We start from the raw sequence: 22,517 nt of genomic DNA on the forward strand, positions 1-22,517 counted from the left end.
TGCTGAGTGGATGAAGCAAATGCAGGAGCAGGTAAAGGCAGCTGAACTCTGGGCTTAGCTCAGCCCTGGCCCTCAGGAGCCCTCCTGCCTCACCCCCCAGAATTAGAATCTATTCTGTGATTCTCTAATGAAACTAAACCCAATTCAGGGCCAGCTGTGGAGCAGCCTGGTCTGTGAAAGGTGGGGGAACAAGAGGATCTTTAAGGTCCCAGAATGGTCTTGGAAGGGATTCTAGAAATTTAAACCAGTTTAAAATAGGCAACTGGTGGATTCTGGCTGAGTTTAAAAACTGGTAAAGGTGGGAGCTGATGGTCTTGGCCAGAAATAGCTGGAGATACCTGAGTCCAGGCACGTGAGAATTTAGCAATCAATCACCTTTAATTAAACACTGCTTTATATACACACGTCCATATGTACACCACAGACAGGTAAAGCAGGAGGATGTCCAGTCACCCCTGGGGAAAGGGCTGGTTGGAGCTTTCCAGCCCTTCCCCTGGAGCTGGGCCAGGCCATGCTATGAGAGTACCTTCCACAAGGCACTGGATGAGACTATTGCACAGGTAAAGCAGCTGCAGATGCTCCCAAATACCAAATAAAACCACCCTAAAGGACACTCCAACTGCAGCTGAAGTAGTGACCTAAAGCAAAACAAAGCAGCATAACTCATTAAAAAAAAAAGACAGAAAATAAAATTATTTTAATAATCCAGAGGCCTGAGCATGCTGAGTAAGACACTGTCTCAGTGAACGTGTCTGATGCTGTGGGACATACAGGAATAATCAAGTGTGCAAAGCCAGACAGGTCCTGCACCTGCTGGGCTCTGCAGGGTGCAACTCCCCCCTTGGGAAGGATAAATGGAGGTGACATCATTGACTCCAGTCCTTGTTGCACAGAAATGATGTAAAATCCAGAATTGTGCTGTAAATTCAAGGGGCTTCTGTACATTCCAGGGCAGAAAAATAATCTGTTCAATTCAATGCCTAAGCCAGGAGACATTCAGTCTTATGGAGCAGAGAGAACCTCTTCCTTCCAACCCTCCATCCTGAAGAGGTAAGATGGTTCATCTGCAGGAGGAACTGCTGTGAAATCCTCTCTGCTCACACCTTGCAGCCACAGGGTCCAGGGTGGCACCTCCAGTCCTTTTGGTCCAGGTGCCCCTGGCACCTCGAGCTCAGCTCGCCGCAGTGTTTGGGGATGTTTCCTGGATTCTCACTTACCCAATCTCGTGTGCTTCTGATTGCAGAGGACTTGCATGATTCAGTCATTAAAAGTGAAATCATCCTCAGGGTGGTGCTCAGCTGGGGGTGCCTTATTGCTTGTCCAGAGCTCTGCCCCTTGCTCAGCGCTGGTACTGCCCTGTGTCATCGGGCACTGCTGCCTTGGCAGGAGAGGCCTCCTCCAGCTCTGCCAGGGGCACAGGGAACACTCAGTGTGCAGTTCTGAGCCCTCCCAAACAGGGATGCTGCTTTTCCACCACCCACCACACTCCCTTAAGTCACTGCTCAGGGGAGAAAATCACAGGATCACTGAGGGTGGAAAATCCCCCCAGGATCTCCCAGCCCCCCCTGTGCCCATCCCCACCTTCTCCCCCAACCAGAGCTCTGAGTGCCACATACAGCCATTCCTTGGACACCTCCAGGGGTGGGGACTCCAAACCTCCCTGGGCAGCCCCTTCCAATGCCTGACCACCCTCTCCATGAAAATATTTTCCCAATATCCAACCTAAACCTCCCCTAGTGCAGCTTGAGACTGTTCTCTCTCTTCCAGTCCCTGTTCCTGGAGCAGAGCCTGACCCCCCCCAGCTACAGCCTATTCCAGGGATTGCAGAGAGGGAGAAGGTCCCCCCTGAGCCTCCTTTTCTCCAGCTGAGCCCCCCCCAGCTGCTCCAGCCCCTTCCCAGCTCCTTTCCCTGCCCTGGACACGCTCCAGCCCCTCCAAGGGGCCCAGAAATGGACAGTGACACTGGGGGGAAGGACATGGGGGGGACACCAGGGAGGGGACACAGGTGGGGGGACATGGGGACAGGGACATGGGCAGGGGGACACGGGGACAGGAACAACAACACAGGGGGGACACCAGGGATGGGGAGAGGGAGGGAAGGTGACATTATGGCACTCAAATTTTGGGGAAAGGGGCACTCAAAAATTGGGGAAAGGGGCACCCCAATTGTCCCACATCCCAAGTCCCCCCTTTCCTGCACCCTGAGCACGTTTTCCCCTGTCCCACTCTGCTCCTTTGGTAAGAGGTGCTCATAAAAACAACCAGCAGATGCAGACTGAGGTGATGAGCAAGAAATGCTTTATCAGTGAGGCTTTTCCCCAGAGCCTGAGAGCTGCCCTTGGAGAGCAGCCCCACTTGTGCCCTGGATTTCAGCCAGGAAACAGCACAGGGAACCTGGGGCAGCCTCTGCCTCTCTCTCTCTCTGAGATCCACAGACCATTCCTGCTTTCCCCTCTCTTCTCCAACAGCAAAGAAAGCAAACCCTGGGTTGTGGCTGCCAAGGCTTTGTGGGCAAGTCAAAGCAGGAAGAGGGGAGAGGAAGCAGCAGTAAAATAAACATTTCCTTGCATTTTGCTGGAGTGATGCAGGTGCTGCTCTTCCCTTCATTCCCAAAGCAGGGCTGAGGGCTGGTGCTTTCTTACCTGCTGAGGGCTTGGGGTACATCCTGTGGAAAAACACCAGGAGGGCGTAGAAAGTGAAGGCCAAGCACCCAAAGATCATCCCACAGACCAGGAAACTGTAACTGCCCTGATCGTGGATAATCTGCAGAGGGAAGGGAAAGAAAAAGGGAGCAGAGATCACCACAGCCCTCATAGAATCACAGAATGGATTGGGTTGGAAAAGACCTCTGGGATCATCAAGTCCAAGCCTTGATCCAACCCCACTGTGATCACCAGCCCAGGGCAGAGAGTGGGGGCTGATCACAGTGGGGTTGGATCAAGACGTGGTGGATTCTCACTCAGTGCCACATCCACAGAATTGGGTTGGAAAAGACCTCTGAGATCATCAAGTCCAACCCTTGGTCCAACTCCAGTCCCTTTACCAGATCATGGCACTCAGTGCCACGGCCAAGCTCAGTTGAAAAACCTCCAGGGATGGGGAATCCACCCCCTCTCTGGGCAGCCCATTCCAATCCCTGAGCACTCTCTCTGCAAAGAATTTTTTCCTGATCTCCAACTTCAATTTCCCCTGGCAGAGCTTGAGCCCATCGTGCCCCCTTGTCCTATTGCTGAGTGCCTGAGAGAAGAGACCAACCCCCACCTGGCCAGAACTTCCCTCAGATACCTCGTGGGCACTCAGGGAGGGCTTTAGTGACTGACAACTCAAGGCTCAGGCTGTGCTTCTTCCCAGCAGCTGCACAAAACCAGGCCTAAGGTTTTGACTTCAAGTTGCAGCCAGTTTTAGGCATGTCTTGGCTACTCACCGAGCCCACCAGCAGCTGTAGCACCATCTCTCCAATCCCAGCTCCAGTCACCAACACTGTTGTGGCACAGCCTGCAAAGAAACAGCACAAGGGATGGTGGCAGGGGCAGGTGGCACAACCAGCAGGATCAGCTGCTCTTCCCTGGACCTCTCCACACAAAGTACTCAGTGCACATTCCCATTTCACATTGAAAATGCCCCATTTCACCTGCAGAAAGGTCACAGTTTAAGCCAACCCCCAAATCTCCCATCCTTTGTCTCTGCTGGCACAGGTGATGTTGCTTCTTGCTGCAAAGATTCTCATTTTTCTGCCTCACTGCCCCCGAGACAAAGGTTGGCAGAGCCCTCCTGGCAGAGCTGGCCAGACTGGCATTTTCAGTCACTGATAATCTGAGGATGTTTGCAAAACTCTCCCTCTCTGTAAAAGCCTCTGGAGCAGCATTTCTGTGAGCCTGAGCTCCCAAAGCTGCAGGACAGCAGGGCCAGGCTGGCTCCCTGCCTGGGGAAGGTGGTACCCAAGGAAGCAGAGCTGCTTTCAGGCTGGTTTTCTGCCTCCAAGACTGAACAAACATTGCACTTGAAGTAGAGAAAAGCCAGAACTTAGGGGATTTTACTAAAAGCACCCAACTTTCCGTGGAGTTTCCAAGAGATAAGGTTTAATTTACGGAAGATCTGACTCTCAGTGAAGTCATAATTAAAGGTCCATGTAGTGAACAGGTTAATCCCAAGAAAAAAGCCAGAGCACCATGTTTGGCAAGACCCACTGCAAGAATCTGCAAGAATCTGCAAGATTAGACTGAGTTGGAAAGTTCATGAGGATGAAGAGCAAAAGTACGACCACCACCAGATGAAGTAACAGGATCTCCCCTCATAATATTCCTCACAATGGACAGCTCTGCCCCAACTCTGCTATGAATATTATAACTGATATTGCAGTATTATAATCGTGCATGAATATGTAGGTAAAAATATTGTAATCCCTCACTTGAAATGTATAAATACTGGAGCTTCTCACTGTAGAGTTTGGAGCTCTTTTGTCTGATACTAATTGGAGGGTTCCCCAACGTTGTCTTAATAAATACCTTGCTGTTTATTGACTAAAACTTTGTCTCTAAACAGTTTGTTCTGCCTCTTTGGGCATCACACTGCAGAGCAGCTCTGCCCTCCATGCCCCCTGGGCATCCCTGAGAGGGCAGGAGCTGCTGGGGGTGCTGGGAGCTAAAGGAACAAGGAGACCCCCACAGGTCCCTCTGAAGTGCAGGGAGACCCCCATAGAACCCCTTAAAGGAACAAAGGGACCCCCACAGACCCCTCAAAAGTGCAGGGAGACCCCCACAGAACCCCTTAAAAGAACAAGGAGACCCACCAGAACTCCTAAAGGAACAAGGAGACCCCCCAGAATGCCTAAAGGGACAAGGGACCCCCACGGGTCCCACTGAAGGAACAAGGAGACCCCCAGAGCCCCCTTAAAAGTGCAGGGAGACCCCCATAGAACCCTGAAAGGAACAAGGGGACCCCCACAGGTCCCTCTGAAGTGCAGGGAGACCCTCACAGAATCCCTTAAGGAACAAGGAGACCCCCCAGAATGCCTAAAGGGACAAGGGACCCCCACGGGTCCCACTGAAGGAACAAGGAGACCCCCAGAGCCCCCTTAAAAGTGCAGGGAGACCCCCATAGAACCCTGAAAGGAACAAGGGGACCCCCACAGGTCCCTCTGAAGTGCAGGGAGACCCTCACAGAATCCCTTAAGGAACAAGGAGACCCCCCAGAATGCCTAAAGGGACAAGGGACCCCCACAGGTCCCACTGAAGTGCAGTGGGACCCCCACAGAACCCCCTAAAGGAACAAGGGGGCCCCCATAAAACCCCTAAAGGAACAAGGAGACCCCCAGAGCCCCCTTAAAAGTGCAGGGAGACCCCCATAGAACCCTGAAAGGAACAAGGGGACCCCCACAGGTCCCTCTGAAGTGCAGGGAGACCCTCACAGAATCCCTAAAGGAACAAGGGGACCCCCATAAAACCCCTAAAGGAACAAGGAGACCCCCAGAGCTTGCTTAGCTCCTAGTGCCCCCAGAGCCTGCCCCTGTGCCAGCTCACCCTGGTACTGCAGGATGTCCTCAGTGTAGGCCAACATGCTGGGGAAGGTGCTGCTGAGGAAGAGCCCCAGGGCCGCCGTGCCCACGAACAGGAACACGACGCTGGAGGAGAAAATCAGCAGCAGGAGGAAGGTGAGCAGCACTCCCACCTGGGAACAGCACACACACAGAGAGATGCTCCATTCAGGATTTGTTTCTAAGAGTTAAAATAACCTGGAATAGAAGATGTGCTGAGAAAAGATCAGGTTTTGAGAAAATGAAGTGACCACACAAATAAAATCCATCTGCCTTTAAGGAATTTGGTGCTTTTCAGAAGAGGATTTGATAAGAATTTGGTGCTTTTCATAAGAGGATTTTACAAGAATTTGGTACATTTTATAAAAATTTGGTACTTTTCATAAGAGGATTTGATAAGAATTTGGTACTTTTTATAAGAGGATTTGATAAGAATTTGATACTTTTCATAAGAGGATTTTACAAGAATTTGGTACATTTTATAAAAATTTGGTACTTTCATAAGAGGATTTTATAAGAATTTGGTGCTTTTCATAAGAGGATTTTACAAGAATTTGGTGCTTTTCATAAGAGGATTTTATAAGAATTTGGTGCTTTTCATAAGAGGATTTTACAAGAATTTGGTGCTTTTCATAAGAGGATTTTATAAGAATTTGGTGCTTTTCATAAGAGGATTTTATAAGAATTTGGTACTTTTTATAACAGGTTTTTATAATATAAATTGGTACTTAAGTCTCAACTTCTGTAGGAACTTAAGTTTGTATCTAAAAAAATATGTATTTATCTTTAATAGAATTAATATAGAATTAATATATAATATATAAATGAATTGATATAATAATTATCAATCTATTACAAGCTGTGTAAATATTACTGTATAGTGTTAAATCAAATAATAAACAGTAGTGCTGCTCCTTCCATGATATTTGCAGATTTCCATCACTAGTAATTCTTTAACCTGCTTTAGTGCCCAAGTGAGCCCGGGCAGAGGCAGCAGAGGGAGCTCTGACATTCCAGCGGCTCTGGAATTACTGTCTCGGCCCCGATTGTGGCTCATGGGCACCAACTCAAGGGCCATTTGGACTCTAAAGAGGCTGAATTCAAGCTGCAGTTCGTTGTGACCCTGCAATGACTCCCAGAGCTGGTGTGTCCCACAAGGGCAGTGCCAGGCAAGGGAATTTTTTACTTAAAACATCCCAAAATGTCTCTTCTCAGCACCCTTTATTTGTGCTTGGCCTCAGCTGTGAGACTCAGCACCACAATAACTTCTGGTTTAAATAAATTGTAAATTAACTGCCTTCCCAGCCCCTTCTTCTTCTTTGTAAGAAAAGGGAACAGGATCCTCTCCCTCCCTCTCTGTGCCTCATCCTCCCACATCTCCCTTAGATATCCTGAAGGGATTCCTTCCCCTGCTTTATTAATTTAAGCCACCTCACAGCACTCTGGTTTCTTTGACAACTGCTACAGTGTAAGCAGGGAATTTATGGGATGACCTTCCCTTTGCCATGGGGAGCACAGGAATTCCTGTCCCTGCAGGCTCCGGAGTGTGCAGAGCAAATAAAGTTGGCAGAGAACTCACGAGGAGCTCCCACAGCTCACACCAGACTCACTGAGGAGCAGGCTCAGAAAAGCTGTGCCATCAAGTCTGAAGGCACCTTGTGCAGCCACACCTGGTGCCAACCTGCCCTGGGGGTGACACGAGAGGGGCTGGAGCTCCAACCCAACCCGAGGCAGCAGGACAAGGCTGAGCAACCCAACGCTGCTCACCACGTTGATGAAGACCATGGTCGCCGGTTTCATGCGGTAGGACACGGGGATGGAGATGAGCCTGCCCAGGGTGATGAAGGCCCAGAAGAGGCTGGGCAGGTACCCAGCCACCTTGTGCACCACGCTGAGAGGCTCCTCCACGGCGTAGCTGTACACGAAGCCCGAGTACTCTCCCTGCAGGGACACCAGAGCTGTGTCACCCCCGGGGCAGGAACCCACCTCTCACCCCCGGGGCAGGAACCCACCTCTCACCCCCGGGGTGCTGCCAGGACCCCCCCTGGCACTGCAGGAACCCGTTCCCGAGGGATTGCAGCTTCCAGCAGGAGCAGAGCACGGGACTGAAGCTCTGCTAAGAGGGCAAGACTTAACAGCAGCACCAGGTGAAATGCAAGCTAAGGTCCATCTGCAGAGATTCCCCCTCTTCCCCAGGGACTGCCTTGTCCTTTGGGGATTCCATGCTCTCAAAATACCACACTTAGAACCCAGAGTTGGTTATCCTTGAAGATGGAGGCCCTGGGAAGTTCTGTACCTCTCAGCTGCTGTGCAAACCCACCCATCCCAGGCCCCTGATTAACACCCAGCAGTGTTTTACAGAAGAACTGAACACTGTCAGCCAAGAGTGAGCCTTTCATGCTTGGACAGAGGTGCCCCACAGAGCAAAGCCCAGGCAGGGACAGGCTGCCAGGCCACCTCAGGGCTGCACTGTCCCCACCTGCTCTCAGCTTGCACTTTGTTTGAAGGGTCTCCTGAGCCCTCAAAGAGCCACCATTTCTTATGGATTAAAATGAAGCTCTTCTTCCCTCTTGGCTGAAGTGAGAAGAGACCTCTGCTGTGCAGACATCCCAGCTCCAGCTCTGAGCCAGCTGTGGTCAGTGGCAGAGGCAATGCAGCTGCACACCACAGAGCCCAGGAGAAGCCCCCAGAAGCCTCCCAGGATGCAGGACACTCATGTGATTAGCTTTGAATGAGCTCCTTGGGCCCCACTGTGCCACTTGGCACATCCTGGTGCCCAGCCCAGAGAGGCCACATGCTGGGTTTGGGCTGGTACAAGTGGTTTGGAAGGCAGAAATCACAGGGCTTTGCTCGGGCAAGATCCCTCTATCAGCTGAACTCACCACAATCCCATCAGTCATGAAGAGAACAAGAGCCCCAGTGATGTGCACTGCAAAGTAGGTGGAAGAAGCCCCTCTGAAGTTTTTGCTTTGGCAGCAGCTGAATAAGTCATCGTGACCTGGGGAAAAACAATGCAAAGCAAACTGAGCTGCAGGTCCCCCTGGGGCTGGGTGGCTGCCAGTCCTCAGTGGGGCTTTGTTTTGTGCCCACATTCATAGAGGACCTGGACCTGGGGCACTGCTGACCTTGGCTGGCACCACCTCACCCCTGCCCACCCCTGGGCTGCCAGAGGGGAGATGGATTGTTCATGGGCTGCTCTCCACAGACTGGGCTCCTGGATCTCCAGCCACTGCTCTTTGTGGAGCTGATTCTGCTCCTCTTCCCATTTAGAGGCCCCACATTGCTGGCCCTGCTCTCAGAGACAATAAAACCAAGCCCACCTGAGCACAGCACTCAGAGCTCCTCACCCCTGGAACCACCACACCACACAGGAGAGTCCTGCCCAGGAGAGCCCTGCCCAGGAGAGCCCTGCCCAGGAGAGCCCTGCCCAGGAGAGCTCACACTCCTTGGGTAAATTATGTGTAACCAAACAAGCCAACTTTGGGAAGAGAGGGTTAAACACACAGCTCTGAACGGCCCCCTGGGAGCCTGGCAAATCCAGGGGGCAGGATCCCAGGAATTCCCAACCTTCCCATCCTTGAGAAGGACACTCCTCTGGGGTGTGCCAGGGGCTGCTGCTGAGGCAGCACCTGAGTCCTGTGCAGGACATCCTGCATGGCAGGGAGGAGATTCTCACTGCTGGGGGGAGGGAGGGGTTTCACAGCACTGTCAGAGGTCCCAGCAGTCAGAGCACAGCCCTCCTGCTTCCCTAAGGGTTATCCCAACTGCACTGAAGAGGAAGATGGAGATCTGAAGGATATGAAGCCCCAAGGGGTTGTGGAACACTGTCAGATGAACACAACCTTACCAGACACCAGGGAATCCACTCCATTAGGGACACCCACGACCCTTCCCTGCAGCACTTCCCATCTCAGCTGCTCCACCTTCAAGAACTCCCTGAAATTCCCTGTTCCTGCTCAGGTAGAGCCATCTCTCCAGAGCCAGCACTGAGCACCTCCCCTGACAGCCCTAAGCCCTGTTTACTTCTGAGAATCACTATTTAACCAACGAATTTGCTTTGATAGTTTCTCCTGGGTAGCAAAGAACAATGTCACCATTGTCCCCAAAACGGGGTGTAGTCACAAGCTCAAGAGCAAACTATTGCTGGATTTAACTCTTCCCCTCAATGAAGGGCACTGTCCTTCTTCCTTTCCCAGAAAAATCAGCATCTGGCCACTTTTAAACTGAGCAGCCAGAGAAACCCCACCCAAACCCAGAGGGAACAGAGGGGCACAACCTCCACCTGTGCCTGAAGGACTGGGGAGCCCAGGGTTAGTTTTAGGAGAAACACAGCCTGGAGTCCTGAACAGGATTAGGATTCTAATCTCTCTTCAAAGGTTCCATCCAATTTGAGGGTAATTGGGCACCAAATGGCTTGTTTGGATTGTTTGAGTGTTTCTGGACCACATTCATGTGTACACTTTGGAAATTTCCTCCTCAGACAGCAGGGCTGGATCTCACTCCTTCAACTCAGACACACTCCAGGCTCGGTTTTTCTGCCCCAGCCCCGGAGGGCAGTGCCCTCAGCTCACCTGCAGCTGCCTGGGCTCTCTGCACAGGGGTGGGCAGCTCCTCCTTGTCCACGGGCCGGGTCTCCAGCGCCAGCTCATCCGCAGACAGCAGGGGGTGGCTGCTCCCGTTCAGACACGGCACCATCCTCTCCTTGTAGAGCAGGAAGAACACGGCGATGGGCACGGGCAGCTGGGCAGGGCAGAGGGCACGTGAGCATGGCAAGCCTTGCCAACACACAGCACAGCCCCCCAGGCCCAGCAGACACACCGGAGGTGCCTGAATTGACCCCCAAGGGCAAGGACAGAGGATGTCAACACACTTAGAGGAGCCTTAAATGCTCTGCCCCTTGTCCCCACACCAGGTAACATTCATATTTTGTTGAAAGTTCTGAAGTAAGTTTGAAAAAAATGTCACCTGGCATGAACCACTTCTGGTTACTTATCCTATGCAGTGATGTAATAACATGTAATTTCTAGGCAGGGTTTCATGACTCAGAGTGGTGACCCAGCTGGCACAGGGAGGGAGGTGAGGGCAGAGCCACTGGGGGAGGGATGGAGCTCATTGGGAGTTACCAGAGAGGGGGAAAAACAAAGCAGGTGGAGACAAAAGTCTCCTGATCTGCTGGGGCATCTCCAGCCAGTCCCTGTGGGATGCCAGGTGGGCTGGGCACCCTCCACCTGGCACTGGGCACAGGGACAGAAGCACCTGAAGACAAACCTCATGAAGCACCAGCCCAGCCCTTCAAAATCAAAATGTTCTGGTGTCCAACATTTGGCCATTTCTGCCCAAAGAATAAAACAATAAAGCAGCTTTTGCCTGTGGAAAGTTTCAGTGGGAGACTTTCTGTGGCTGGAATTCTCTGGGAGGGAAGAGGAAGCTGCTCCAAGCCCCATCCCCAGCCATTAGCAGAGGTTGCTCAGCATCTCCTAAGAGAGGAGCTCGTGGTTCCCAGGCCAACAGTGACAGCACAGCTACAGCTGAGTGACTCCAACCAGCCCCTTGGCTCAGCCTCTGGACCAGGAGGGAGCTGCAATGAGGACAGGGGACCCCCAGCCACTGCTGTCACTGTCTGAGACACCCCTATGCACCCAGGGGTGCTCCCAGCACAGACAGTCCCATTCCCTGCAGTCCCACCCTCCCAGTCCCTTCCTGCCTGACACAGGGACCTGGGCTTGTCCCTGCCCTCTGGAGCCATCAGGCAGCAGCCACCCCAGCAGATTCCCTGGCTCTGAGCTCCCAGGGGACCAGCCTGCTCCCTGCACACTCCCACGACTCGCTGGTGCCTCCAAGCCCCTTGGGAATTGCTCTTTCTTTCAGTGAGAAAACAGAGGGAAGCAAAGGGAGCAGTTCTGCCCCTTGCCAGCCCTCCCATCGCAACCCAGTGGTGTTTACTCTGCAGCAAACTGGGGGAGAAAGCCAGGAAATCCTAAGTGACAGCTCATTCTCTTGTTTTCTGCCTGTCTGCGAGCAAGTGTGAGCTCCAGCTCCAAATTTCCTGCCTTTTGTTGGCTCGCGGCACGATTTAAACGTATGGAGAATTCCCCCCCGCCCCCCAGCCTGCCTCTCTCGCCTCAGCTCATTTATGAGTCCTCATTGTTCTGGGAACAATGGGAATAGGAACAGTTAGTTCGGTCCCATGGAAGAAAAACGCATTTGCTTGATAGTCCTGATCCTTCCGGAGGTCAGCACCAGATTTGATTCTTCTAAACTGCAGATTTTGCAAAAAAAATACCCACACAGAGGGACTGGCCATACAGACAATGGTCCTGGGAACTTCCAGCCTCAAGGGGCACTTGATGCCTGCAGAGAAAAGGCCCCAATTTGGGAATTTCTAATTCCCAAAGTGTAGGTGTATCCCTGCTCTCCACATCCTTATCCCAGAGCAAGCAGGTCCCTTTGGCTGCTCCATTCCTGGGGGTCCCACCCATGGCTGGCACTTCACCTGGGGGATGGTCACCTGTGCCCACCTGGCCCACAGGAGGGTCCAGCCACAGCTCTGGGGTGGGCACAGGGGATGAGGCACCACAACAAAGATCCCCCTGCAGAGCCCCCAGTGTCCCCCATTGTCCCCAACCCCACCAAGCTGCGCCCCCAGTCCCCTCCCCCTGCCAAGCCCTCCATCCTGAGCAGCCATTTGCTCACAGATTTTCTTCCCAGGATAATTCTGCTGCTTTCCTGCCTTTTTCAGCCCAAGGTTTTACTTTTTGCAAGGGGAAAGAGGCACCTGAGTGTCCCAGGACCAAGCAGGCAGCAGGAGCCCAGCCCTGCAGCAGCTCCCCTTGCCAGAGTGCCAGGGCTGTGCCCTCCCCTCCCCTGGCAGCTTTTAACCACCCTTATCATCTCAGGGAGCTGCTGCATCCCATGGACCAGCGTGGGGATGATCCACCCCCTTCCCTCCAGCTGCCACTTCGCCCTCTGCCCCCAACAAAGCCCAGGGATCATTCCCTGCTGTTGTGCCCAGGCTGCTTTGGAGCAACCCAAGCAGAGTGGAGTGTCTCCCACTGCCCCTGGGAATGCACCTTCCTGACAAACAGCCCCCCCCCAGAGGAGCATTTTCCTGATTTCCAGCCCCTTGGAACGGGTTGGATGATGAAATTTCCGTTCTGTGGGAAACTGGATTTTAAAATATGTTTTTGTTCCAAATCTGGATGAAAAGGCGAAATTTTTCTCTCAGAATGGAAGATTTTGGCCGGGACCATCCAAGCACTTTGTTTTGATTATGCTGAGCTGCTTAATTTGACTAAAGCAAAACCATTTCGTTTCAGTAACACCGACACAACTCCACTGTCAGCTTTGCACATCACCCTTGTGCCAGAGTCCAAGTGAGACATTTCCACTTTAAACACAAAAGCAAGAACTCAAAATGAATCATTTCAGCCTGTGCCTTGTCAGAACGAACACAGCCCCGTGAAAACTGGGATGCAAATGGGGCTTTGGGGAGTTTTATAACAAAGCTGCTGGTCCTGGTTTCCATTTCTGTAGTTTATTCAGTTTATCCACACCCCTGGGGGTTAAACACCCATTACCATCCTCTCCCTCTGACTTTTACACCTTAAAGAAGGGTCAGCAGTTTTGGAACTGAAGCACTCTCAGCATCTCCAGTGGGCTGGGTTGGTTTAAACAAGGAATAAAGTCAGTTCCCTCGGTGAGGATTTGGGAAGGACAGCCTGGCCCTGGCACAGGGACACACTCCAGAGCTGGGGACATCCATCTGCCCACTCTGCTTGGGGTTTTTAACCCTCATCCCAAAGCCCACAGGTCTCCAGCCCCCCAGCCCCTGCCACATTCCTGGTCCTGGACACTGTAGGAATTCTGTGCTCAGAGTGTGCACACCCAAACCACCCACAGGCAAATGGCACTTGGGCATGTCGTGATGGACTCACAACCTGCTGGGCACAGCCTGGGGTCCCACCCTGCCCCAGAATGTCCACAGGACACTGCTGGGGACAAAGAAGGGTCTGGCAGCCACCAGGAGTGCTCCCAGTATCAGACACACACTCAGGTATTAAACGCTGCTTCAAAACTAAATTAGTTTGCTCAGGATTGACTGGCAAAGGAGAAAAGGCTCAGGTGTAATTAAAAGCACATTTCCCATGGCATGGGCAGAGCTGGAGGTAATTAAAGCTGCTTCTCCAAGCAGGCAGAGCATTCTTTTGGTACAGCAGCTCATTCCAGCCCCTGCCTGCTCTGCCCCCAGAGCTGTGAAACTGCACAGGGGGCACAGGGGCAGGCCTGAGTTACTCAAAAACTGGAAGGACACGAGGAAACCAATTCCCTTTGCCCAGTGCAGGTGGAGTGGGCAAAGATCCAGGGCTGCTGAGCCAGGGAGGAGGAGCACCCACATATCCTCACGCCTTGGCAGCAGGGCAGTGCCAGGGGGTCAGAGGGAAGGGGCTGCAGGGCACTGAGAGACCAGGAGGTCCTTTGGGCAGGATCACCCCTCACCTCCACTTGCAGGAGTCCCCAGGGGAGCAAAAGGGGCACCAGATTGGCACTCTCTGCCCTGCCAGATCTTTATGAACAGAGAACAGAGCACTTTACAGCAAGGGCTCCAGGGGCTGGGCTCTGCTCTACCCACAGGGCACCCCAGGACCCCATTCACAAATCATAACCAGGCTTGGCATCAGCCCTGGCATGAGCAGCACCACTTGGCAGGGCTGGTGTTCCTGCAACAACTCACTCTGCTCTTATCACTGCAGATCTACACGGGCCATTAGACACGTGTGGAAGGGCTCCTGCTGCCAGGGCAGGGACAGCAGAGGGCATGGAGATGGGCACAGCATGGCCACAGCCCTGCCAGGCTGGGCAAGGGACCAGCTGGATTTAACCCTGCTGGGATTTGGTATTAACCAGAGATAAGGAATAAAGGGATGGGAATGAAGTTGGATGGAACCCTGAGCCACCTGGTCTGGTGAATGGCACCCCTGCCCAGGGCAGGGGGTGGAAGGAGCCCAAACCATCCTGTGATTCTATTCTATGATTTCAGCAGAGAGCCCAGAGCCTGCAGGGAGGAGCAGCTTGCTGGGGGTCTGGGGATCTGCTCTGGGACTCAGCAGGGAGGGGAAGAGGGTGGGCACCAAACCCCATCTCCCTCTCAAGGAAAGGGTCACAGGGCCTCTAATCTGCTGTGGTGCCCCAGGGAAACACAACACCTTGGCAGAGACACCCTGACTGAGCTTTCAGCCACCAGTTCACGTTCCTGTAAATACCTTGGCAAACCCCTCCTGCCACACCATCCCCACACCATGAGCTCCTCCCCAGTTGACCATGGAGGAAGACCCTGTGGCTCTGAGGGGAGTTTGCTGCTCTAAGTCCTGCCCAGGAGATCCTGGAGGTACAAACTGCTCCCAGAGAGCTCAGACAGACCCTGCAGGATGGCACATCCACTCCATCCTGTCTGATCTTTCTGCTTCACAGAGTCCTGCCCCGATGGAAACTGGGCACTTGGCAGAAAAATGAGCCTTTTCTGTAGACCAACACCAACCACCCTCCTGCCTCTTCCCTTACTGGGACCACCCAACAGGCGCCAACACTCCACCCACCACAGCCTCCTGCAAACCTGAGGAGCAGGGATGTGCCCAGCAACATCCCAGGCCACTGGCACTTACATTGATGAGGGCCATGATCCAGAAGGCGTAGGAGACCCGCGTGACCACCATGCCCTTCATGGGCAGGTCGTAGTGGGACAGGTTGCCCGGGTGGTGTGGCAGCAGCGACTTGCGGATGTGCGGGAGGTTGCGGGAGGCGTTGGCCGTGGAGTTGGACAGGATGCAGTTGGTGTCGGACAGGAAGGGGTCGGCGATCAGGGGGCTCAGCAGCGCCCCAAAGCCCACGAAGAAGTGAAGGGCCTGCAGGAGAGGAGACACCCAACAGGGCAGGGGGGTCACAGCTCCGCAGGGAGGTGCCAGAGCCCTCACTCCTCCTCCTCCTCAGCCTCAGGGAGGAAGGAACCCACACTCACCTGCAGGAAAATGGCAGAGTCCTTCTGGTAGATCTTCACCAGCTGCATGTTGGAGATGGTGTCAATGCAACCCATGGCCAGTCCTGCCACAGCCATGACCACAGCCAGGACCACCACATTGTGGCACAGAGGGATGATGGCAAAGACCAGGGAGATGGCCAGGGATGAGGCGAAGAGTGCAAACAGGGACTGAGCCAACCTGGGAGTGGGAAAGACAGGACAGAATCAGTACCAGGAGAGCAGCACCCACACCACACCTGCCTCCTGCTTCCAGCCCCCGGTCAGTGGGTGCTCTGGGCACCAGCAGGAGATGTGCACACAAGCACTGCCACCTCCTGCATGGAGTCTGATGCCTGCAAGAGGCAGATCTTCTGTGGAGAAGAGTAACTATCCCTTCAAACCCACCTGCTGTGTGTTTAAAGGCAAAGTAACAACTTTCCCTTGTTAACTGGGCAGATCTGGGGATGGAAAGGGATGTAGGTGAGGCCACATCAGGACATTTGAGCAGCTCTGGGACATTCTCTCTCATGTATCCCACAAGAGCTGCTGGCACCCATATCTCCATGTCATCCCAGACCTGCCTGAACATGCTGTCCTACTCACAGGGAACACAGGGAAGCCACTGCACTACCCTCCCTGTGCCCTGTGCCATCTCTGTTCTGGCAGCACCATCTCTCCTCCCAGCACGACAAGGTGGGATTTGGCACCGCTGCCACTCCTGGTGCAGCCTCTCCCCAACCCACGAGGTCCACCAGGGCAGCCTCAGGGCTGAGTGTGGTGGAGGCAAAGCTGGTGTGTGCCCTCTGGGGTCTGGCAGCAGCTCCTGGCGAGAGTGGCCGAGCCAGGGAACGGAGCCGGGCTGGCACCGCGCGGCGCCGGCGCTGCCAAGGGGGAAGGCAGGAAGGAAGGAAGGAAACAGGGACCAGACAGCGAAGCACTGGAACCAGCACAGAGATGGGGCTGCAAAGGCACAGCAGACAGCGAGGAGCACAGGCAGGGCCCTGTCCCACCCCACGCTGCCAAGCCCTGAGAGAAGCCCAGTGCGATGACCAGCAGCTGCTTAATGAGTTGGTAATTAGCAATAATTGGGGTGTGCTGGGGGATGTGGGTCTGTCCACAGCAAAGGGCTGGCAGTGCACAGGCACATCCTCTGCACAGACAACACCCACACTCCACTCTGCCAGGGCAGGAGGAGACAGGAACTGGAAGCACAGCAGAGCTGCTGGGCACGTCGGTGCCACCCCTGCCCAGTGGCACAAACCTGGCACTGGTGTGCCCACATCACCCGGCCCAGCTCACCTGCCAGGCAGCCCATGCTGGAGCAGACAGCATTGCACGAGGCTGTAACTGCTGATCCTCCTCTGACAGCAAACCCAGGAGCCAGTGTGGGATTGCTGGGGGAGGGAGGGAGGGAGCCAGGCGAGATGTGCACAGTCACGGCAGCAAAAGCTGCTCACAAATGAGAGAGGAGCAGCCTCGAGCCTGGAGAGATGAGGCAGCTCTCTCCAGGGTACAGCAGGAGGGGGAGAGGCAGAGGCAGCAGCAGCTGCTGCCCCCGAGGCTGGGAGTGATGGGGGAAAGCACAGGAGACATCCCCAAAACACCTCTGCCCTTCTGCAGCCTCAGCAAAGCCCCCACGGCACTGCCTGCACGTGGCCGGGGAGCACCTTCCTTACTGGAGGGAAACATTAATTGTGGGTGATGTGGCATCCTTAATAAGCCTTAAAAGTATCACCTCAGTTTGCCCCAATGAGTAAAAATTCCTGCCATAAGGTAGCAGCACAGTTGTACCCCCTGCAAACACCAGCTCGGGGTGGAACACAGCCCTGCTGCCCCTCCCTGGCTCTGGCATTAATTAGGGGGCACCCAGAAATTGCTGCTGCCCATGGCAGACCCAAAGGAAGGAGCTGCAGGACATGGCTCAGCACCCAGGGGGGCACCAAACAACCCTCTGGGGGATTTCTGGGGAAACAAACCCTTTTGAAAGCATCCTTAACTGAGGTACCCCCTGGCTGTCAGAGCACTTTGGGTCTGGATGATGCAAATCAGTGACCCCTCCAAAGGGCTCTCTGACACCACTGTGTGCCCACCACTCACCAGTCCTCATGCCCAGCACAGCTCTGGGCCAGCTGTGGCTGTGCCCACCACAGGCTCCACTTCAGCAGGGTATGAAATGAGTCTTGCAATGTCACAGACTGTTTCAGGACCCCCCAGAGCACGTCCTGGTTCCATCACAAGGCTGGGGGGAAGGTCTGTGCCTGCCCCTGAGAGGTTTAGGGTGATCTCCATAGGATTAGGATGATCAATTCTACACTCAGTCCTGTAGTCACAGCCAGCAAAGCTTCCCCTCTCCTTCCCACACAGCCCACAGAACCCCCACCCCGGTGTTCCCATTGCTGCAGCCTCTCTTCAACTTCTAGCACATTTTTCTCCACCCCAGGGAGTGTTTTCTAAGTTGCTCACATCAAGAAGAAAAATGATAATCAGGCTAACTCAGACTTGCAAAACTGATCATTAAAACCCCAAAGCCCTAAGGGGACAAGGTGAGGACATGGAGGAGGTGTGGATTATTCCACATCAGCCTTCAGTCCCCCTGTCTCCAGCAGGAAGCACAGCCAGGCTCAGGAAGCATTGCCTGCCCCAAGGAGCTCATGCTCAAGTCAATGTGCTGCTCTCTCAGCAACAAAAGGTGTCCCTTTGCAGGGAGAAGTGTCCTGGGTGCACCAGACACAGGCTGGAGCTGAAACCTTCAGAATATGGGAGTCTGAAGGGCAGGGAGAGAACAGGGTCATCACTCTCAGCTGTGACATGCACGAGGTAAAGATGAAAGGAGAGTAAAAGGGTCCCATCTCATCCACCCTCCAGGTCCTGGTGGGGACCACTGCAAGTGGAGCCTGCTCAGGGCTCCAACACATCACCAGACCCACCAGTCCTCTCCTCTTCTCTGCTAATACCAGTGGGATCAGCTCAGAGCTGACCCCAACACTGGGAGAAAAAGTGAATATCCAGCAGGACACAAAAATGCAGTTTCTGGATAAAAAAAAAAATCAAACTGGGGCTCAGGGGCTCAGTTACTGTGGTGCTTCTGTTATCAGGGTGTGTGGCACAGCAGCACAGAGGGAGTGTGAGTTTAACTTCCCAGTGCAAGCCTAAAATCCAACAAAATGGGAAAGGAAAGTGGGAAGCAAAAGGGACAATCCCAGGGGATGCAGGTGAACAGAGCTCGCAGTGCTGGGTGGATTTCCCAAAAATCTCACCTCCCACTTGGGTTTCTGGGCCCAGGGAGGGTGTCAGGTGCCCTCAGTGAAAAGGATTCCTTAGAGAGGGCACCAGCTCCTGCCAGGCTTGGTTGTGCCCCAAGAGCCTCTAAAACACCAGAGCAGCACCAGGGTTTGAGTCAGGGCTCCCACCCCACCTCAGTCCCAGCCCCACTCACACAAACACCCTGGGAAAAGCTGCATTTCCTGAAGCAGAGCTTGTCACAACAACCCAGCAGACCCCAAGAATGTGTTACCAGAGAGCAGCAGCCTGTTGTGAACTTGAGTGTGAGCCCAAAGAACACACCTTGGAGTCACAAGCTGCTCCTCCAGCCCTGACTGTGCACCCCCAGAGAGCCAGGAAGGGACCAGCAGCGACTCCAGGACAGCAAACCCATCATCCCTCAGGGAACCTCACAATGGCAAACTTTCTTCTTCCTTCAAATCTCACATGAAAGGGAATTCTGGAGCTGGTTCTGGCAGCCCAGGCTCTTGCTGAAGGGATTCATGCCATCATTATTCTCCATCCCCACAGTGCTCTGGGGTTCCAGCTGGGCCAGGAGCAGGGAACACAGCCCAGCATCCAGCACCTTCTCTGGGGAGAGGAACCAAACTTTATTTAGGGTCCTCCCCACCCACTTCTGCCACAGAGTCCAGTGACAACACTGCAGTCCCTCACGAGTCCATCACTCAGACCAGCACATATTTTAATCAAAAGCAAGCAAGGAAGTCACTGCTCCTCAGGCACCAGGAATCACACACAGCTTTGCAGCCAGGCTTGGCTCGCTGCTCACAGGCAGGGAACACTTGGGATGCTCTGGAGCAGAATTCCATGTCCTAACTGGAAAAGATGACCTGTCCAGTGCTCCTCCCTGCCTGGCACCAGGGCTGACATAATTTGATTTATAAACCCAGAGCAGGGCCCAGAAGAAGAAAACCCTCAGCAGCAGGACAGTTCAATTCATCCACCCCTGAACAGGGAATAGTCCTGGAGCTCTCAGAGCCTGAACAGTTCATATTCCCATCCAAACCCACACATCAATACTCTGCCAGGCTCTGAGTAACCCCCCACAATGCTCCCGAGCTACAAGGCTCTGAAACATTCCCTTCTGCCTGGCAGGGCTGTCAATCCTCACTTGGGATTCACAGGCACTCCACAAAACCCCCAAGAGGCTGCACCCCCGAACACATCCAGCAGCAAACACTCTTTCCCCCTCTGCAGCAAAAAGTTTGGGAGTCTCCAAGCACAACCCCCCAAATGGGACTGTGTGCCCAGGGCCAGAGCTTTGGTTGGAGCTGACAGCAGGAAACAATTCTGCATTTTCTTTCTCTGCTCCTTCAAACATATGTGAGGCAGCCCAGGGGCTGGCAAAGGCTCTGCCTGCTGACCCAGCAGTCTCAGATCCGTGTCAGACCCAGAGCGAGGTTCCCACGTGCTGTTCCCAACCCTGTGTGCCCCACCTGGCACCTCCTGCCCTGGCACGGCCCCACGGAGCAGCTCCTGCCACTCCACAAAACCTCCGGGCTCCACCAGACAGGACAGTTCCAAGTACCAACTTACAGGTGCTCCTCCTTTAGCCAACACTCTCCTCACTTCAAAAGCCAAGAGTGAGAGCATAAAAACCTTTAACAAAGCATTTTCAAATGAGCATTTTAAAGGATTTATGCAAAATCCTGCCATCCACACCTCACACATACTCCCGGTGTGTGTATCAGACACGCACGGGGCCGACACGTTACATCATCACCTCGAGAATTAGTGACAATGTAAATAATCAGCTGATTCTCACAACTGTCACCAAGCCTCAAATCAAACGCCTCTCTGGCAATCTTTAGGGCTGAGCCATCGTGGCTTATTTATTTTAAACACATCCTGGACAGAAGGCTCGCTGCAAACCCGTGTTTGGCCGTGCCCGGGTCTGTCCCCAGCCCCTCCAATTCCTGCTGCCCCCCTGCCCTTGCCCCCCCACAGCCACACCACGAGGACCACGCACATCCCACCACGTGTTTGCCCAAACTCCCGGGAAGCGCCACAATGCCTGGACCGCGGACACCGAGCTAATTAAAACACGCTTCCAAAAATATTTCTGCCGACAAACAATCGAGGTTAAGGAAAATACCCTCCCGGGAAGTTCTGGCTGTAACTTCACGCTAAGGCTATGGCTGCGCTGAGCTCCAGGGACCGGCAGCGTCTCTCCCAGGGGATGGACCCAGGCAGGGAGAGCCTCGGGAGCGGCTCCTGCCCCGCTGCTCCCTCCGAGCGCTCGGGCCAGAGGGCTGCGGACCCTCCGCGGCCGCTCCGTCGGGAATGCTTTTCCCACGCAGCATCCCGGCAAAGCCGGAGGGAGGGAAGGAGGGAGGGAGGGAGGCGAAAGCCGGGCAGGGGGTTGCGCTGCCGCCCCCGAGCCGGGGGAGGGCAGGGGGTCTGTGCGGAGCCGAGACCCCCACGGGAGGGGCGCTGAGTGTGCCCCGCGCTTACGTCCTCTTGAAGACCCCTCCGAGGCAGCTGCCGAGCAGGAGGCAGAACTGCTGCGAGAAGAAGACCCAGGTGATCTGGGAGAGCGAGCTCTGGGTCTGGCAGCGCAGGTCCAGCAGCGTGGGCCCCAGGAAGGCGATGCAGAGGCCGAAGCTGAAGAAGACGCTCCAGTAGGTGAGGGTGGGCTGCAGGTTCCTCCGGAACCGCGCCGACACCCGCTCGTCCCACCACATGGTGGGTGCGGCGCGGGGCGGCCGCGGCGATGGGCTGCGCTGCTGGGTGGGCTCCGGCCCCGCTCCCAGCCCGCTCCCGCTCCTCCTTTGCGGGATGTGGCTCTGGATCCCGCCGCGCCGGGCGCTGGCTCCGCCTCCGGGGCCGGGGCCGGGCGGAGCGGGGCCCCTCTCCAGCCCCCGCCACCCCCGGAGCCGCCCCGGCGGACCCCGACGCATCTCCCGGAGACCGCAACAAGCCCGAGCATCGTGTGTCCCCCTCCCTCCTCCTCCTCCTCCCTTCCAATTCCCCCCCACGGCGTTCGCATCATCTTTCCAAAAGTGGGGCGACCCCTCTGCGCGATCCACGCACCCCACGGCACTGAACTACACACGCGATGGAACAGAGCACAGCCAAGCGAGGAAATCCAGAAATCCCCCCTCCTTTTTTTTTTCCCCTGCTGCCAACCGTCCCTGCGCTCTCCCGTGCCCGTAAATAGGTGCCACCCTTCCAGACAAACGCAATTAAAGTTGCCCCTTCCCTGATAAGAAGCACAGGATGGCTTGGGGCGGGGGGAGGGCGCGTGTTTTAAAGCCGGAGCAGTCGGTGCTTACGCAAAAGGTCTTCTCTAGAGGATGGGTTTATAAATATTTCACCTACTTTAGCTAGGAAAGACTGGCAATTTTTAGAACACTCTTTTCAGGCAAAGCAGAATCGATGGAGCTCAGCCATGATGGGGAGCTGGCTCCAGGGCCCTTCCTGAGCACAGGTAGTCACCCATCCTGTGACCCGGCCCTCAGGAATGTGGCTCCGGGGCTGCAGGTGCTCATTTCCACCTGCCCATAGCTTAATGTTTAGCTAACCCAAATTGCAGCCAAGTCCTTGTCCTTCCATGCCCATGGCACCCATTGGAGTCTTCCAAGAGCAAGGAGAACGAGGTCAGATCCCCTTCCACCACCAGAGTGACGGTGGGGCAGGTGGGTCATTGCACCCACCCCTCCCACTGCCCCACACTCCGAATTCCTGGGG

At 54.5% G+C, this 22,517-nt stretch overlaps 1 protein-coding gene across 1 annotated transcript; it reads right to left on the reverse strand.

Annotated features, from left to right (window-relative positions):
• Positions 1–359: 359 nt before the first annotated feature.
• On the reverse strand, positions 360–21,727 carry MFSD4A (major facilitator superfamily domain containing 4A). The gene is given in 12 exon segments (XM_071578831.1): positions 360–1,404; positions 2,643–2,763; positions 3,425–3,495; positions 5,520–5,667; positions 7,301–7,474; positions 8,416–8,531; positions 10,105–10,273; positions 15,193–15,432; positions 15,546–15,744; positions 21,282–21,510; positions 21,513–21,687; positions 21,689–21,727. Coding segments are annotated over 12 exon segments (1,746 nt in total). The 3' UTR covers positions 360–1,339.
• Positions 21,728–22,517: the final 790 nt, after the last annotated feature.

This window comes from Pithys albifrons, chromosome 28 (genome assembly GCF_047495875.1).
Source record: "Pithys albifrons albifrons isolate INPA30051 chromosome 28, PitAlb_v1, whole genome shotgun sequence".
Taxonomy (NCBI): domain Eukaryota; kingdom Metazoa; phylum Chordata; class Aves; order Passeriformes; family Thamnophilidae; genus Pithys; species Pithys albifrons.